Consider the following 18420-nt stretch of genomic DNA (forward strand, 5'->3'; position numbering starts at 1 on the left):
AACCAGCTAAATGACACCAAATGGACCTCACAAGACAAAGTCAGGGTGTAAGAGATCTACCCAGGGTCATCTGCAAAAACCAAATAGATAGATGTCCTCCAGGATACCTGTTGCCAAACCAGCAATCAATAGCTATAAAAAGACCACAGTTCTGGCTCTGGCTTTGCACTTGAACTCTGTAGTGTGTGAACAAATTTGCTACCCGCTTCTGAGGCTCAGTTTCCTTGGGTGTTGCCAACAATCATCTGGCCTGGGGCTTGGCATGCCCCTTCCCCTCTTCTCTGCTGCCCCAGTGTCTCTACCATGTGAAGTCGTTTCAAGTCCTTCTTCTGCAGAGCCTCCCACAACCCTGCTCTCCTGAGAGCTTTCCCTCACCTCCAACAGTCCAGGAATGACCAAAGAGGACCTGGGTCCAGCTCTGGCTCTGGTCTTCTTGTTGGGTGGCTCTGGGCAAATCCCTTCCCCTCTCTGGCCTCCTTTACATAGACCTAAAATGAAGGCTTGGCCCAAGTGATTTCTATACTCTTCCAACAGGAAACTCTAGAAGTCCATTAGCACTTCAGCTGGGTTCAAGCTGGCTGTCAGCATGGCTGTGAATCTTTGCTTGTTGGGTTCTTCTGTTTTTAAATAGTCTTGTTTAGTTTAAGCAGCCAGTTTCTTAGATACATTTTAGTGAAGATGACTTTTTATTTGAAACCAGTTTTATTCTACAAACTGGTTTTAGATGGCAAAATGAGATGCAATGGTGCCTCTGAAGAGCCCTGAGGTTCTTGTTTGGGATTTGGAGAATTTCTCTACCTCCTCCACGGTTTTCAGGCTAGAAGCTGCCACTTCATGCTCTGAAGATCACGTGGCTGTGGCATCTCGTCTCCTCCCTTCTAATTTGTTGGTCATGCCTTGCAGTGTGTTGCTCTGGAAATCACACCATCAAGCTTGTTAGAAGTACAGGTAAAGCAGGAGTGTGCAGGTGTGGAGCAAGGCCCCAGGAGGTCCTCCTGTCACTTTGGTACTGTAAGCATCAAGACACGAGTTTTGAGATCTTGATTTTGGTCCCCTAACGACTTCTCCCCTGCTTCCCATCCTTAGTGAAGTCCAAAAGCAGTGGTGCAGGGTGTTGGCGCCTGGGTTCTGACCAGGATCTTTGTCCCTCCTACCTGACCCTTTTGCTCTTCCACACACCATAGGCTGCACCCACATTATTTGAGTTTCTAAAAGATGCCTTTCCTTCCACACTTCCATTGCTCTACACTTGCAGTTTCCTCTTCCTGGATCCAGGAACCCCTCCCTTCCCACCTGCCACCTACCCAGCTCTGCCCAGGTCTTTCACCTCTGGGCTCTGGGTCTAGCTCCTTATGGAAGCCTCTCAAACCTGCCCTGGATGTCCCTTGTGATTCAAGAGCCCCATCACCCCTGTGCCCTCCTCTGGATTTACACTTGCACTGCACTGAGTGATCTGTCCCTACGATGACACCTCCACTAGATGGGAAGTCTTCCATGGCTGTGGCCGACTTGTTCAGTTTTATCTTTTTAGTACCGAGCTCAGCGCCTGGAGTCCTGGTGTCAACTATAGTTGGAAGAATGAATGAACAAATGAATGAATGAATGAATAATTTGACTAACTTGAATCACATCCCCCATCCCCAAACTCAAATTTTGAAATCCTGACCCCCAATATCTCAGAATATGGCCTTATTTGGAGATGGGTTTTACAGAGGTAATTAAGTTAAGATGAGAGCATTCGAGTGGGCTCCAACCCAGTATGATCAGTGTCCTCATAAGGACAAAGACACATAGAAGATGATGTAAAGACAAGGGAGAAGGTGACCATCTACAAGCCGAGGACAAGGCCTGGAACACTTATTCCTAGAAGACAATCAACATGTCCGTTTTTCATAATAGATGAAGAAATCAGCTAGATGGACAAATAAATGAAGAGATATGTAGAAAAAACCACCTTGAATGGGAAAATGACTTTATTAGTTACTTCAATATTTAATGACTCCCTAGTGCAGCATTGTCAAAATGGGAGATGGATCTCTCTTCATTGCTCACAAGACACCAGCTCACAGCATAATCTTTCATAAGTACTAATTATTACCAAATTTTTCTAACCTGGAGTTGTGAAAGCCTGGACGGGTTGTATTAGATACCATGATGGCAACCCTCTTCACTGACTCTCTGTCCCCTGCCGCACTTGAAAAGAGCCAAAGAGTCTGGTAATATATTAGAACTGCAAGGGACCTGAGCCCTGTCCATGCCTGCAGACTCATTTTACAGATGGGGAAATCGAGTTTGTTGGAAGGGAATGGGAGTCCCTGGATCTCCCAGCTAGTTTGGGATGGCTCAGGGCTGGAATCCGATGCTTAGCTCGGATGCAGTCCCCACCCCAAGGAAGGTTTCTTCCCCCTTCTCTTATGCCATCCACATGACTTACGTTTGGGGGCTGGAAACCTGAGTCTTACATGAACGATCTTCTCTCTTCCTTGTTGTCCCACTTCTCTCCCTTCTTTAGGAAGTAGCTCTGGTCATCCCTATTTTACAGATGAGAATATCAAGTCTCAGGAAGGTTAAGGCTCGTATCAAGGCTATCATACCAGCAGAATGGAGATTTTTTATCCAGGCTGTGTTACTCCAAAATTCCCCACGACTCTGTGCTTTTACTTCATGGATCCTTATTCCTAGGTCTTAGTTAGTTAGAATCAATACAGGGCAAATTGGGTTTTCATGGAAAACCACCATAAATGTAAGAATCCCCTGAGAAATCTGCAGTAAGCCTTAATAGATTTCCAAGGTCTTATTATGCTTGAGAGGTGGCTATTAAATGGACAGGAGTAAGCGAATAACTTGGCAGACATCAGGAACAGACACCTGGGGATTTCCTGAAAGAATCTTGAAGGACTTACGGACAGTAGACTGAAGGCGGTGAGCTTTGGTGAGTGGAGGACCAGCCTCTGTCTCATCCCTCTGGCTTCACATGCTGATTTCCCTCATCCATGGAGAACCTTTGTAAGAGGACCATGAAACCTCTGTATTTTGTTGTTTCTCCATGAACTCAGAATGCCTGCTAGGTGGGATCCCGAGAGGAAGAGGAGTACCTAGAAGGTACTCCATAAATATCTGTGAAATAATGAATTCTTTCATTTTGGAATCACTGTAATTTTTTTTTAAAGTAACAGTTTGTTTACTGCCTAGCAGTTCAAATTTTGCAAGTATTTAAAGCAGTGTAAAAAACAGCTAGCACACTTAGTGATTTACTATGCTGAATAAAATAATTTAAGCCTATTAATTATAGAAGTGTTTCTATTGGGCTAGATATATTTTTAATCATAAACTACATTTCTTTAAAATGTGTATTGTGGTAATTGCTGGGTCTCTCTAAATCCCTAGAGAATATTTCATCTCTTTTTTCCTCCCAGGCAGGATGCAGAAAACCACTGAACCTTTAGAAGTAATATTCTCTTCTGATCATTGTTCTGTGTCCAGCCTCTGGGCTGCATCAAGCCCCCTTCAACTGCTCCCTTTCCTTTTCCTACACCCCAGATTCCCAACAAAGCACAATCCCTGTGCTTCCTAGGAAATTGAAAAGCAATCCCCATCCCATTTGTGCAGGCCTGTTATGCATTGATGGTTACGCCAAGTCTAGGGAACTTCACTACGTTCACCTTTCAGGAGCTTACAGCCTAGCAGGAGACTTGAACAAATAATTCAGATGCGATAAAGACCAAGTAAGTGTTAAATGAGGTGCTTGTGATGAGCTATGGAAGGAAGACTCGGGGGAGGATTCATGGAGAAGGCGGGTATTTTTTAAAATGTATTGCATAAATGGATTCTGAGCAGCTGACATCCCAAGTTCACATTCTACACCAGAAACTCAGTAATAGAGTTCAGTTTCCAATTCTGGCTGTTAGGCTGCTGACTCAGATTCAGATTCACAGCTTTGAGAAGAGTCCAAAAAATAATTAGAGATACAAATCTCAACAACTGTTTCTTATTATTAGGAGAGCGATCACAGGTCATTTGAAAATATTGCTTATTCTCATTACTTCTAGCTTCACATGCTCTTATGTGAAATATTTTTAAACCCTTATTTGTGTTGAAATCAATAGAAAAATTCACCTTGTTTTATTGTCATCTCAGTAGTAAATTTTGTGACAAACAAAAGATTACAGACAGAAAAGCTTTGAATTGATGACTACAGGTTTATTTCTTAGCAACTTACAAGGTTGTAGACTAAAGCCAGCCTTAAAGTGTTAATACCTATTGATTCAGAAATTTTGCTTCTGGAAATTTGCACCAAAAATGTAATCCAAAATTACCAGAAATATTTTCTGCATGAATGTATTCAGCCAAATATGAAAATTGGCAACAATCTAAATATCTGTCAGCTTAAGGGGTAGTCATTCTGACATTAAAGATAATATCTACAAATAATTTTGGTGATATGGCAAAATGCCTATGGTAAAATGTTTAAATAAACAAGTTACAAGATTTTATATACCATATAGTAAGGTTAGTATGGTTTCAGTTATGTAAACTTATTATGTGCATAGAAGAAGACAAGAAGAGCATTTACCATGACATAAAAGTGATTATTCCTGGATAGTGAAATTGCACTAGGGAGTTTTGTTCTTTTATCTGTTTGTATATTTTTCGTGTCTTCTACAAAGAGATATAATATTATGATATTAAAATCAGAGATATCAGAGAGAACCTCTGCAACTTTGACCATTACTCACAGCACAGACTGCCATATTCTGGGGCTTGAGGGCCCTGGGAAGACAGCACAGAGTTAGCAGAATTTCTCAAAACTAAAGAGTGTGATGGACCAAACTTGGATTCATTTGAATCTGTAACCTTGGGCCTAGAACAACAGGAGAGGCATGGAAGTCCAGGTGTAGGTCAACATGGGTGTGGTAGTCAGTTCTGCATTTCTGTGACACAACTTAAAGGAGGGAAAGTTCATTTGAGGTTCATAATTTCAGAGGTCTCGGTCCATAAATGGCTGAGTCCATTGATCTGGGCCCAAGATGAGTCAGGACCTGCTGCCCTGGTGGAAGAAGCAAGCAAGGAGTTGGCAGGGAGTCCAGTCCAAAGGGCAGAGTCGCTGGTCAGGTTGTCTCCCTCATGGGAAACCGAGTACCAAACAGACATGGCAGCAGAAGCCCAATTGGGTGGAATTGGCTCACCTCCATGTGGATGGGGTTGGTGGTAGCTACCAGAGTTGGATACTTCTCTTAGGCATGAGAATTCCGGGCTTAAGCCTTAACATCATCAGGGATAAGATGATTGAGATTCCATCTGTGGGGCCAGGGTCAGCTCAAATCTTGTCAGTGCTGAGTGGGTTAGAGGATGCCACAGGACTGAGGGACTCCAGCTGCAAGGGACTGGCTGGCCTTACTCTAGACGGGCAGCATACTAAGCCTGCAATAATGTATAATAGCCAAACAGTTGCAGATGTTCCTTGGATGATCATTATTCAATGTAGAAATATTTTTAGTTAGAACTTTCTCCAAGGAAAAAAATGCTGTTTCCTAAGAGAACTTCATCAGGAACATGGGAATTAAAGCAGTTGATGTTTCACAGTCAGATTTACTCCATATGTGCAGCTGAGTTGGTCTGAATCTCTAACCCACATTGTATTTGATATCCCTGAGCTGGCTGGGTAAGCTACAAAACCCTTGCTACAAAAATAAAGGGTAAATGTCATCCCATTCAAAGCACAGAAGGAAAATACACCTCAGTATCTTCTTTGATTACATTGACCTCATTCTTTTAATTGTACCATCAAACTTGCTCTCCCCGACACATTTATGAAGTATACACAGTCACCACAGAGGTTGGTGACTGTGCTACGTGAGCCACTGTTTGTGCCTAGGGAGGTTATGCATTACGTGTGTGTATATGCAGTGGTGTTTTTAAACATTTTATAAAAATAATGTGCATAAAAATAGCATGTATAAAAAGATGTAAGTATAGTCTCAGATTCATACATGCATATTCATATTTATATAAAATCTCAGGGCTGAAGTTGTAGCTCAGTGGTACATGCCTTGCAAGTGTGAGGCACTGGGTTTGATCCTAGCACCACATAAAAACAAATAAAGGTATTGAGTCCATATACAACTAAAAAATACATTTTTTAAAAAAATCTCAATACCCACAATGACCTTGCCAAGGAGACATCATCCCATTTTAAAGAGAATAAAACAGAGCATCAGAAGATTGACTTATCCAACGTAACCCACCACCCAAGTGGCAGAGTTAGAAGTGGCAGAGTTAGAATTTGAACTATGGTTTGTTTTACACCAAAGTTGTTTTCACTAACTATCCAGCTTTGTCATGTGTATGGAAGGTACTTTGCAGCCAAGTCACAGGGGCTGCATAGATTTAGCCAAATATTCTTCACATTCCCACAGTGTACTTCTGGGTTCTAAGACCCAAAGAAAGAAGTAGTGCGGAAAGAATGAGACAGACCTGGGTTCCCATCCTGACTCTGCCATCTGCTTGTCATGTGTTGTCAGGCAAGCGAATCTCCTTAATCCTTGGTTTCCTTGTCTATACAACAGAGAGCCTGTCACTTATGATCCAGACTGTCACAGGGCCAGGTGAGGATTAGACATCATGCATATGAAGATGATCAGTTTCAGATATGCAGGAGGCCCTCTGTATGTGGTTGCTCTTTATTACCTTTAGATAGAGGCCATTCTGTCTGAGCTTCTGCTCAGGGATGTGTGGTTTCAGTAGCCATAGGAAACCTCACACAGCTGGGCTCACCCTGGACAAAAAGAGCATGAACCAAGATGATGCAGGCAGTTCTACAGTAAAGAACCAATGGGCAGCCCCTGCTGGCAACCTTTGACCCTGAGAGGGAAATGCTAACTGGATGTCAGGGCAGAAGAGGCTCTGGATCTACCTGTAACAGAGAAGAAACCAAAGCCCAAATCATATGCCTAGCATGGCCAAGGCCATGCCACTGAGCAGCCTGGGCTTCAGGTCTGTGTGCAGCTCCCATCTGTGCCAGAGAAGCAGCACACAGGTTCAACTGAACTGCAGCACAAAGGGCTTGCTGATGACCTCCTCAGACTCAGAGCACAGGAACAAGAAAGGAGAGTGAGCCAAATCACCAGCATCCCACAAAGGACCTCTAAAAACAATGCAATAGAAACCCTAGGCTAAACTGAGGGAGCACAAACCCAGCTGAGCACAATTAATGACACAGTTGGTCTAGAGTGGGACATGGGGAATCAAAACAAACTGTGAGAGACGTTCCTTTCTCCAAGGTTCCTAACGACAATGCTTTAGCTAATGCTTAGTGGGAAACGCCTAGCATTAACAATGGGTAAAGTAAGATTTTGGAGTCAGGCTGACTCTTCCTCACAAGCTACCTCCTTCAGCGCACACCCTGGCCCACTCTGCAAACATGTTAGTCAGTTTTCCTTTACTATACCTGAGGTAATCAACTTATAAAGAGAAAGGTTTCTTTGGGCTTACAGTATTGGAGCTTTCAGTCCATGATTGATTGGCCTTGTGGCTTTGGGCCCAATGTGAGGCAGCACATTAGGGCAGAAAGAAAGCTGAAGAGAGAAAGGAAGAGACCAGGGTCCCATAGTCCTCTTTGAGGGCACATCCCCCAATGACCTAAAGACCTCCCATGAGGCCCTGCCTTTTAAAAGTCCCAACAGTACCAGCCTGGGACAAGCCTTTACCACATGGGCCTGTGGGCCACACTTAAGATCCAAACTGTAGCAGCGATATCCAGGAAAGCACATCACTGCAGTGGCAGTGAAGGATTGGTCTCAAAACAACAAATCCAGAGGACTTGTTTTATACACATAAAGAAGTTTATGCATCAAAATGTTAATTGGTTATTTCTGGGTGGGAGGCTAAGAAATGTAATTTTTTAATCTTATTGCTTATCCATGGTTTCATTTTTCCCCTATAGGGAATAGGTATTGTTTTTAAACAGCAAGAAAAGCAATAAAAGTAATTTTTGGTTTAATCACATAATAAATCTTCTGTCTCTAGCAACATAACAAAGTAGATATCTGATGCAATTCTCCTAGCCCATGCTGGATGATTTAATTTTTTTTTTTTTAATGTATGGATGAGCTGGTAGGAAAGTAAGGGGAATTCTCAGCGATCAGAAACAATGGGAAGGCACACTTTCAGAGGGGATAAGCAGGAGGCTGGGTTCTCCCTGCAGGCAGAGTCCCTGGTGGCCAGAGCTGGGGCCCAATATGTGGAGAGAGAAAACCTAGAGCCCCAACAGTGAGGGAAGTGTGACTGGAAGCTTCCATGTAAAGCAAGGACCACTAAAAGATCACCGCTTCTATGGGTGAGCTTCGGAACCCGTAAAGGGTGGTAGAGATACTCGCCGGGGTTGGCCTTGGGTCTGGGAGGAGAAGGGGTGACAGCCACTCCTCAAGAACTATGTGCCCACTCATGAAGTTTTGGGTTGGAATTCACATGTCTTGAAAAGCAGAAAACTTACAATTGAGTTTAAAGGTGTCCTAGGTCTTTGGCATATGGTAGAAGCAAACAGCTCTTCTCTGACAGAATGAACTTTAAATCCAGGACTCAAAAATTCCAACCAATTGGGCTGGGGTTGTGGCTCAGTGGTAGCGCACTTGCCTAGCACGTGTGAGGCACTGGGTTCAATTCTCAGCACCACATACAAATAAAATAAGGTTCACTGACAACTAAAAATTTTTTAAAAAAAAATTCCAACCAATAAAGATCCAAAGAACACAGGTTTATAGTGGGGGAACTAAACAAAAAAGAAAAAAAGGAAAATAAACCACACAAGTAAGAATAAGGAGAAAATGACAAAATTTAGAATCGGTTTCATAATGACTATGAATGTTCAAATTATTATTTATATGGCATAAAATAAATATGTTTAATTCTTTATAGAAATAAGAGTATCAAAAATAAAACCATTAGCAAAATTTGTATAAAAGAAAATGATCAGGCAGATTTTAAAAATAATTTAAATAGAAATTCAGTGGGATGGATTTAATAGCACAGTAGACCCAGCTATAAAGAAATTAGAGAACTGATAGACAACTGAAGATATATTTGAAGAAATGATCCAGAATTTAATGCAGATAATAAATAAGGAACAGAAAATAGAATGGAAGTGTTAAGATGTAGAAGATAGAGTAAGAGAGCTAACATACATTCTGTAGACGTTCCAGAAACTGGTAGTACAAAGAATTCAGAGAGCTGGATATGGTGGCACATGCCTGTAATCCCAGTGGTTGGGGAGGTGGAGGCAGGAGGATCACAGGTTCACAGCCAACCTCAGCAACTTAGGGAGGCTCTAAGCAACTTAGTGAGACTCTGTGTCTAAATAAAAATTAAAAAGGGCTGGGGTTGTGGCTCAGTGGTTGAGTGCCCTTGGGTTCAATCTCTGGTACCAAAAGAAAAAAAGAAAGAATGCAGAGAGGTGAGAGTCAAGCAAATTAAGGATGAGAATTTTCTCCTGAGAATTAGATATGGAAGACATCAATTACCAGATTCAGAAAGCCTACTGAATCCCATAAAAAATAAATGAGAAGAAACCCACAGGTGACACACCATTGTGAAGCTGCTAAATAGCAAGGACAAAAAAAGGATCATATAAGCAGACATCAGAAGACGGCCGTCCTCAGCACTGTGAGAGGTGGACTGGCGGCTGCTCTTCAGCAGCAGCAGCAACAGTATCCAGAAGCCAGAGCTTCAGGTCCCTGGAGGAAGCAACCGGGGTGGAGAATCTTCACCCCTGTGAACTGCATTCAAGAGAAGCAGAAAAAGATAGGCCCTGTAGACCCAGGAGGGACAGAGCCTTACTAAAGGCAAGTGCTCCAGTTAAATGCTAAATTTAGCACGAGAGGCTGTTCAGACCATTAGGAAGCACCTTCTGCCATGTGGGGAGCTTGATAAACACAGGCTTGAGAGGCAGGCTGTCCTGGGTTCAAATCCCACAGACTGGGTATAGGAACTTGGACTGCCCACAGTACTCATTGGCTTTCTTCCTCCATAGAGTAGGGGAAATAGTGTCTATCTCAATGGGTTATTGATGGGGTAAAAAAGTACACAACACCAAACTCTGAATAGATATTTATAAACAACCCCCCCCCTTTTTTTTTTTTTTTGGTACTGGGGATTGAACCCAGCGGTGCTGGACCACTAAGCCACATCCTCAGCCCTTTTGATTTGTTATTTTGAGACAGGGCTTCACTGTGTTGCTGAGGCTGGCCTCAGCAATCCTCCTGCCTCACCTTCCCCAGTGGCTGGGATTCCAGTCATGCACCTCTGCACCTGGATATAATCCAGATGTCTTAATTAATTCAACATATATTTATGGAGCAAATGATGTGCACTTGACACATTAGTTTCTGGGAATGTATCAGTGAACAGAATGGTCATAATCCCAAGTCTCATGGAACACTCTGGTAGTAGTGGAATATGGGGGAGGAGAAAAATGGAGAAAGAAAAATAATTAAAATATTCAGTGAGTTAGGAGGTAATAAGTACTGTGGTGGGAAAAGAAAGAAAGCGGGGAAGGGCATACAGAGTGTCGGGGTCAGGGAAGGCAGCATTGAGTAACGGCCCAGAGGAGAAGAGAGCAAGGCGAGGGAGGAGGAGCCTCAGGCAGAGGGACTGGCCAGTGCAGAGGCCTCGGGGAGACTGTGCCTGGCAAGTTCAAGGAGGGCTAGAGCAGGGGGCCTGCGATGCCAGTGTGTCCTCTGATGCCGACTCAGGTCTGACAGGCACGGGGGCTTGTGGAGCAGGAGAGGCACCCTTGCAATGACAAGACTGTCAGGGTGTTCAAGGCTTCCCAGACTAGGCAAAGAAAAGCACCCAGCAGAAAGAGCAGGCATGTGGACCCAGAGGAAAGGGGTACAGGGCTCCTTCCCTGCCTAGCAGCTCGCTGGACACACCTCTTACCAAGCTCCTCGAGGACACATGGGACACATTGGGTGAGGTTCAAACCTGTACCTGCCTCTCGCGTGGACTGACCTCTCCCACTATGGGCCCTGTCCAGGCAGCCTGCCATGCCCTACCCCTTGGAGGACACAGAGGACACTGGGAAGCTATGTGACAGGATGGATAAGACCCTTGCATACTTCAAATCCTACCACTGCAGAGGACAGGAGAAGGGAGAGGAGGGGGAAGGGAAAGAAAAAACAATCTGCATTTGGTAGGGAAGATGTGGTGAAAAGCATGACCACAGAGGCTATGCAGGGCACAGGGAGACTAGGAGGAAGCTAGAGTGCCCAGGGAGGGGACTGGAATGGGGACATGGCATATACCACCTCCCTGATGAAGCACCTTTATGAGCTTCTGAAGGGAGACCACCATGCAGGGGTAGCTGGAGACAGACTGCAAGTGTGTGTTTGGGAGCACAGTGGCAGGGGACTGTCCAAATTGTTGAAAGGGTTTGTAAATCGTGGGCTGAAAGCCTGGTGGAAGCTAGGAAAATCATTTGGGGCCATCACAGAGATGATGGTGATACTCTGAGAAGGCTGGGCCACTGGAGGAGAAAGAAAAATGACAGGACTGGGCCTGCGGAGTGACCACAGTTCAGGGTGGGTGAAAAACAGGCTCTGGCTGCTTAGCTTGAACCCCAGCTCTACCATGTGCTGGCTGTGTGACCTCAAGGAAGGTGGTTAAGCTGACTGGGCCTGTTTCCTTCCTGACAGGGTTAATTGTGAAGACCTGAAAATACTCAATGGATATCAGCTAAGTAGAAAACCAGTATGGGTTGTTTTTTTGCTGTTGCTTTGTTTTGTTTTCCATTCCTGGAGAAAACTCAAAGTACACTCACCTGTCCATGGTGGGTTAGTCAAACCCTGACTTTCAAGGAACTCCCTCTTTATATTTTCCTGTGTGTGCATGGCATTCTGACATTGTTAGTTATACAGGTTTCCTTAATAAGTCCATTCGCTTCTAGACTGTTGGGTGAAACTTGAATTATTACGGCCTGAATTAAATCTGTCGAATAGGTACTTGGTTGACATTTACTTTCCAAAGTTCTTTTGGTGCGGTAGGGTAAACAGAAGACCCAGCCGTGACTCCCAGCCAGCGGTTTGGAGCCTCTGATCCTCTGTACGTGCTTTTCCTTCAGCTTGGGCGCCCATCACACTCAGGCACTGTCCCATCCCTGGCCCAGCAGGAACACTGTCCCCCTGATGATCATCTCCAGGCCTCCTCCTCCATGGCCTCTTCAGCTGCGCAGTCATGCTCATCAGCCCCAAGCCCCTGGTGAAGGTCAGGTTTCCACAGATTTCCCTGTGCAGGCCTTTGTGAACCGTTTGGTAGGGAAGACGTGGGAAGAAGACGTAGGGAAGAACAGCATTTCTGTTCTCACATCCCCAATGTCACTCCTTTGGGGAATAATTAGAAAAAGAAGGACCTGAGTTTTGGGAAGAGAGGAGAGAAGCTGCAAAGGGCATGGCTGCGGAGGCTGGTCCTCAGGCTGCCAGGGAGGGGCGCTCAGCGCAGTTCAGGGCCTGGGCTTTGGAACTGACCCTCAGCCTGTCTGGAGAAGGGCAAATGATGGGGCAAGATAGGCAGATGGGCCGGGTTCCTGGGCCCAGAGTAAGAAATGTGGGGCCAAGGCCACCGGGCCGTGGTAAGGGGGCAGGTGAGTATGGTAGGCAGGGGAGGAAAACCATCTCTGTGCAGCACTGACAAGCAGGGGCACTCCCAGGATTCCCCGCTCCCCCTGCACTCCCAGCATGCCCCCCTCTCCCAGCATTCCCCGCTCCCCCTGCACTCCCAGCATTCCCCACTCCCCCTGCACTCCCAGCATTCCCCACTCCCCCTGCACTCCCAGCATTCCCCACTCCCCCTGCACTCCCAGCATTCCCTTCTCTCCCAGTATTCCCTGCCCTCTGGGTCTCTGATAAGGTCTGGAGCCAGATTTTAACAACCCCTGATCCTTCAGTGGAGATGTGTGGTGAAGCGCCCCGCACTCACACACATGCTTCCTTGTGCACATTATCTGCAACAGAGCAAAACATTTTCCAGACAGCTTGATCAAACTGCAAAAGAGAAAGGGCCTAAACACTGTCCAGGGAGCAAAGTGACCAACCTACTGTTACTAAACTTAAGAGTTATAAGCTGAAGATAAGTCATATCTTTATTTAGTCTTTCATCTTTATTACTTTGTTTCGATGAATGCAGGACCGTAGTAAAGACTTTAAACACTTTGTTCCTGACCTTGGTCTTCTACCTGGCCCTGCTCTTCTCAACCATGAATTCGTCCATCTTAAGGTTTTAGGGATCCAACCTCCTGGGGTTTGTTTTATTTTTTTAAGGTTTTGTGGCTGTCTCACCCCTCATTACATCCAATCCTATATAACTTCCCTTTTAGGAATCTCTCTGCTTTATTCCATAAGCTCCTTGCGATCAGGACACTGTCTTATTTCTTTTATATCCCTCGTGCCCAGTGCTTGTCATAGAGACAGTGTCACCTGTTGATCTGATTGGTGCCAATGTAAAGATGCTTAGTTCCTATGGCTTGTTCAAACATTGGACAAGTCTCTGACTCTGAGTCCTCTCTGCGCTCCCACAGGGGTGGTTCATTGTGCCCCAGCCCTTCCTAGATTTTGCAGGTCAGCCACAGGCAGTCAGTCTTCCAGCCGCCCTTCTGTAGAACTTAACTTGTATCTGTCTTGTACAAAACAGTTTGCAAAAAACAAACAAAAAAACAATGGTTCATTATGCTTTCTGATTTCAGCTTTCCAGATATCTATATGGACAGAAAATACAGATTCTCACCAGTTTCTGACAGAATATCTTCATTGAAGCTTAAGCTTTCGAGGCTTCCCATAGTCAGGTACTGGCCAGTACTGGAGTAGATGTAGCTGGGATAACCTTCCTCTCCTTTATGCATGGCTCAGCAGGGTGCAGGCCAGCAGGCCTGAGCAGAGGCACAGGGCAGCAGAAGTAGAGATGTAATCAAAACCTCTCCAGTTCATCCTTGCTGAACGGGAAGGAACATGGCACAGTGGGTAAAGGATGTGTCTCAACAGAAGGGCCTGACCTGAGACCCTGTCCAGCCATTCACCTGCTGTGTAACTTCGCCCTCTCTGAGCCTCAGGTTCCTTATCTGTAAAATGGAGATAATAATGCCCAACTCCTAGGGTCATTGTGAGAGTTTCATACAGGTGTGATCACAACTATGTTAAATCTCACTTACTACATGCACACACACTAACAAGGAGAGACAGGAAATTCTAGAAAGAAAATATCAATATGTTAATATTGGCTGTAACAATGTTTCCCTATGAACCAAATGGTGATTTTTGCTCCCCTTTCTGCCTTTTGGCACCTTTAAATATTTTTTTCATGAACACATATTGACTTTATGATTAGGAAAATAGAGAATAACCCTGTTCATGGATAGGCAGAACTAACATCATCAAAATGGCGATATTACCAAAAGTTCTCTATAGGTTTAATGCAATGCCAATCAAAATCCCAATGGCATTTCTTGTAGAAATAGAGAAAGCAATCATGAAATTCATATGGAAAAATAAAAGACCCAGAATAGCAAAAACAATGCTAAGCAGGAAGTGTGAATCAGGTGGTATAGCGATACCAGACTTCAAACTATACTACAGAGCAATAGTAACAAAAACAGCATGGTACTGGTACCAAAACAGGCGGGTGGACCAATGGTACAGAATAGAGGACACAGAAACCAACCCACAAAACTACAACTTTCTTATATTTGATAAAGGGGCTAAAAGCATGCAATGGAGGAAGGATAGCATCTTCAACAAATGGTGCTGGGAAAACTGGAAATCCATATGCAACAAAATGAAACTGAATCCCTTTCTCTCGCCATGCACAAGAGTTAACTCAAAATGGATCAAGGAGCTTGATATCAAATCAGAGACAAGGCATCTGATAGAAGAAAAAGTTGGCTACGACCTACATACTGTGGGGTCGGGCTCCAAATTCCTCAATAGGACACCCATAGCACAAGAATTAATATCTAGAATCAACAAATGGGACTTGCTCAAACTAAAAAGTTTTTTTCTCAGCAAAAGAAACAATAAGAGAGGTAAATAGGGAGCCTACATCATGGGAACAAATCTTTACTCCTCACACTTCAGATAGAGCCCTAATATCCAGAGTATATAAAGAACTTAAAAAATTAGACAATAAGATAACAAATAACCCAATCAACAAATGGGCCAAGGACCTAAACAGACACTTCTCAGAGGAGGACATACAATCAATCAACAAGTACATGAAAAAATGCTCACCATCTCTAGCAGTCAGAGAAATGCAAATCAAAACCACCCTAAGATACCATCTCACTCCAGTAAGATTGGCAGCCATTATGAAGTCAAACAACAACAAGTGCTGGCGAGGATGTGGGGAAAAGGGTACACTTGTACATTGTTGGTGGGACTGCAAATTGGTGCAGCCAATTTGGAAAGCAGTATGGAGATTTCTTGGAAAGCTGGGAATGGAACCACCATTTGACCCAGCTATTCCCCTTCTGGGTCTATTCCCTAAAGACCTAAAAACAGCATGCTACAAGGACACTGCTACATCCATGTTCATAGCAGCACAATTCACAATAGCAAGACTGTGGAAGCAACCTAGATGCCCTTCACTAGACGAATGGATAAAAAAAAAATGTGGCATTTATACACAATGGAGTATTACTCTGCATTAAAAAATGACAAAATTATAGAATTTGGAGGGAAATGGATGGCATTAGAGCAGATTATGCTAAGTGAAGCTAGCCAATCCCTAAAAAACAAATGCCAAATGTCTTCTTTGATATAAGGAGAGTAACTAAGAACAGAGTAGGGAAGAAGAGCATGAGAAGATGACTAACATTAAACAGGGATGAGAGGTGGGAGGGAAAGGGGGAGAGAAGGGAAATTGCTTGGAAATGGAAGGAGACCCTCAGGGTTATACAGAATTACATACAAGAGGAAGTGAGGGGAAAGGGAAAAATAATACAAGGGGGAGAAATGAATTACAGTAGAGGGGGTAGAGAGAGAAGAGGGGAGGGGAGGGGAGGGGAGGGGGGATAGTAGAGGATAGGAAAGGCAGCAGAATACAACAGACATGAGTATGTCAATATGTAAATCTGTGGAAGTGTAACCGATGTGATTCTGCAATCTGTATACGAGGTAAAAATGGGAGTTCATAACCCACTTGAATCAAAGTGTGAAATATGATGTATCAAGAACTATGTAATGTTTTGAACAACCAATAAAATAAATAAATAAATAAATAAATAAAAAAGAATAAGCTTTAGAGTGTAAAACAGGAAAAAAAGAAATAATATGCATTAAGAGGCAGACTTAAGTTGGCACTCAGTAAATGGTAGCTATTTTTACTAATTAGTCATTATGCCTAATAATAATAATTAGGAGTAATGATTTCCTCTGGGACCAGAGGTTGTGAATTAGTCTGCTGGAAGTGGCTGATGACTCACAACTCTCTTCCCAGTAGGAGCAAGTTCTGGGTCCCCTTCCAGCAAGGCCACCCCTCACTTGACTCCTTGGATCCCTCTACAGTTTCCCTGGGGTCCAGGCCCTGCATTGCTCCTGTACTGACTTCCGCACTCAGAGCAGCCCACAAAGACCCCTGTGCCCACAGCCAAGGGGACCCCACTTTAGGGCAGGCAGAAATATTCGCTCCTCTTCCATGGGGCATGGCAGTGGCTGTGGCGAGGCATGGCCACCCCCGGGCCGATAGCAGACTATTCATTCAGGTGTCAGTGAGAACAGGAGAATTGAGGGTCACATCTAGAAGGTGTCTCTCCATCTTCAACTATTTGTATGGTGATGCTAATGGTCAGGATTTAGCCCAAGAGAGTTTTAGACTAAACCCTGAAATCCTTTAGGGTCCAACAGGTTCAACCAGAGAGAATTGAAATTATGCATCAAGGAAAGACAAAGTGAAATTGCTAACTAGCTGTGTAACCTGAGCAAGTCAGTCAACCTCTGAACCTATGTCCTTAGGGATAAAATGAGGGATCAGGAAAGCTCATCCCCAAGGTCCCTGGATGTTCTCAATCCCATGACATGATGATTATAAATATAGTCAATTCTGGGAAGAGACTGGACTTGGATGTTTTTTGTAGGCAGTGGGCAGGCTGCCAAAAATGTGATGAATAAGACAGGAAAGGACAGGAAGTCTCTTTATTGCTGATGCTGACGGGCGTGGCCCCCAGAGTTGACTGATGACAGAAGGACTTCAGTCGATGGGTTTAGAACAAAGGAAACAGTTCCTCCGCCATCCCTCCATTGCACCTGAGTGCCAACACAGACCACTAGGTGTTGTGCCTGCGCTGAGCCGGGCACGGTGGCAGGGGTTACACATGCTGTGTGTTATCTCTAGTCTTCCTGCCACCCTGCAGGAGCAGCATTGCCATTGTTTTAAGGTAAAGCAGCTGAGACTCATAAAGTTCATTCATTTTTCCATAGAAATTTTCTGTGCATGTACAGTATGTTCAGTGCAGGCACCGAGGAGCTGAGATCCAGCAAGATCATCCTGCCCCGGTGGAGATGACAGCCAAGAAATGTCTAGAAAGGGGCATTTGTAATATAGTGTGAAAAAAAAAACTCAAAAGGGGCAAAAACAGGGTATCATGGGAGTCTAGCAAAGGAAGCCACCCAAACCAGCAGAAGGGAGGAGCATAGTGGGAGGAGTGGTATCCAGGCAGAGGCACAGCGTGTGCAGAGGCCCGGGGCAGTGAACTTGGCAATCCGAATAATCTGGTTGGAGCCTAAATGGGAATGTGGTAGAAGGTGAGGCTGGAGAAGGACCCAGAACCAGAGCAAGGGAAGGCCCAGCCAGGCCAGAGCTGAGGCTTTGTCCTACAGGCAGAGGAGCCAGTCATTGGTGCGCACATGAGCTCAACCCATATTTATTGAGTGCTCACTGTGTGCTAGGACTGGGGACCCCCAGGGAACACTTGTAAAATCCCTGCCTTGGGGAACTGACATTAGGGAGGGCATTGGAGGGTGAGAGGGCAGAAGATGGACATAAACAAAACAAATGCATAAAATCTATACAACCGCCCTATTCCCAGGGTCTGCATCCACAGACCACAGAACAAGCCACAGAACAAAACTACAGGGGGCAGGGTGCACATCTGTACTGCACGTGCACGTACTGGTTTTCTTGTCATTACTTCCTAACCTATCTGTATAGCAGCTATTTAGGTAGCGTTTGCATAAGTATTAGAGATGAGTTAAAGAACAAGGGAGGATTGTGCAGGTTGTATGCAAACATCATGCTGCTTTATGTAAGGGACTTGAGCTTCCAAGGACTTTGGCACCCATGGGGGGTCCTGGAACCAGTCCCTCACAGGTCCAGAGGGATGACTTTGCTATGATACATGGTAATGAGTGCTGCAGAGAAAACCGGAACAAGGAGTAGCCTCTGGAA

General features: G+C 44.5%; 1 protein-coding gene across 9 annotated transcripts in view; it reads left to right on the forward strand.

Moving 5' to 3' along the window:
* TTLL11 (tubulin tyrosine ligase like 11) overlaps positions 1–18420 on the forward strand; it is a 240160-nt gene that overhangs the window by 157837 nt on the left and 63903 nt on the right. For 2 of the 9 annotated variants that reach the window (XM_081311494.1, XM_081311496.1), the window contains one exon: positions 13730–13828. The exons of 5 other annotated variants lie outside the window; for them this stretch is intronic. In XM_081311494.1, the coding sequence (XP_081167620.1) occupies positions 13730–13828 (99 nt within the window). Of the gene's footprint in view, positions 1–11687; positions 11743–11886; positions 12256–13729; positions 13829–18420 lie in introns of those variants that run through there. 2 more of the 9 variants (XM_081311498.1, XM_081311497.1) reach the window with 2 other exon arrangements.

The sequence above is a fragment of the Spermophilus citellus genome (genome assembly GCF_964194105.1).
Source record: "Spermophilus citellus genome assembly, chromosome: 2".
Lineage (NCBI taxonomy): Eukaryota > Metazoa > Chordata > Mammalia > Rodentia > Sciuridae > Spermophilus > Spermophilus citellus.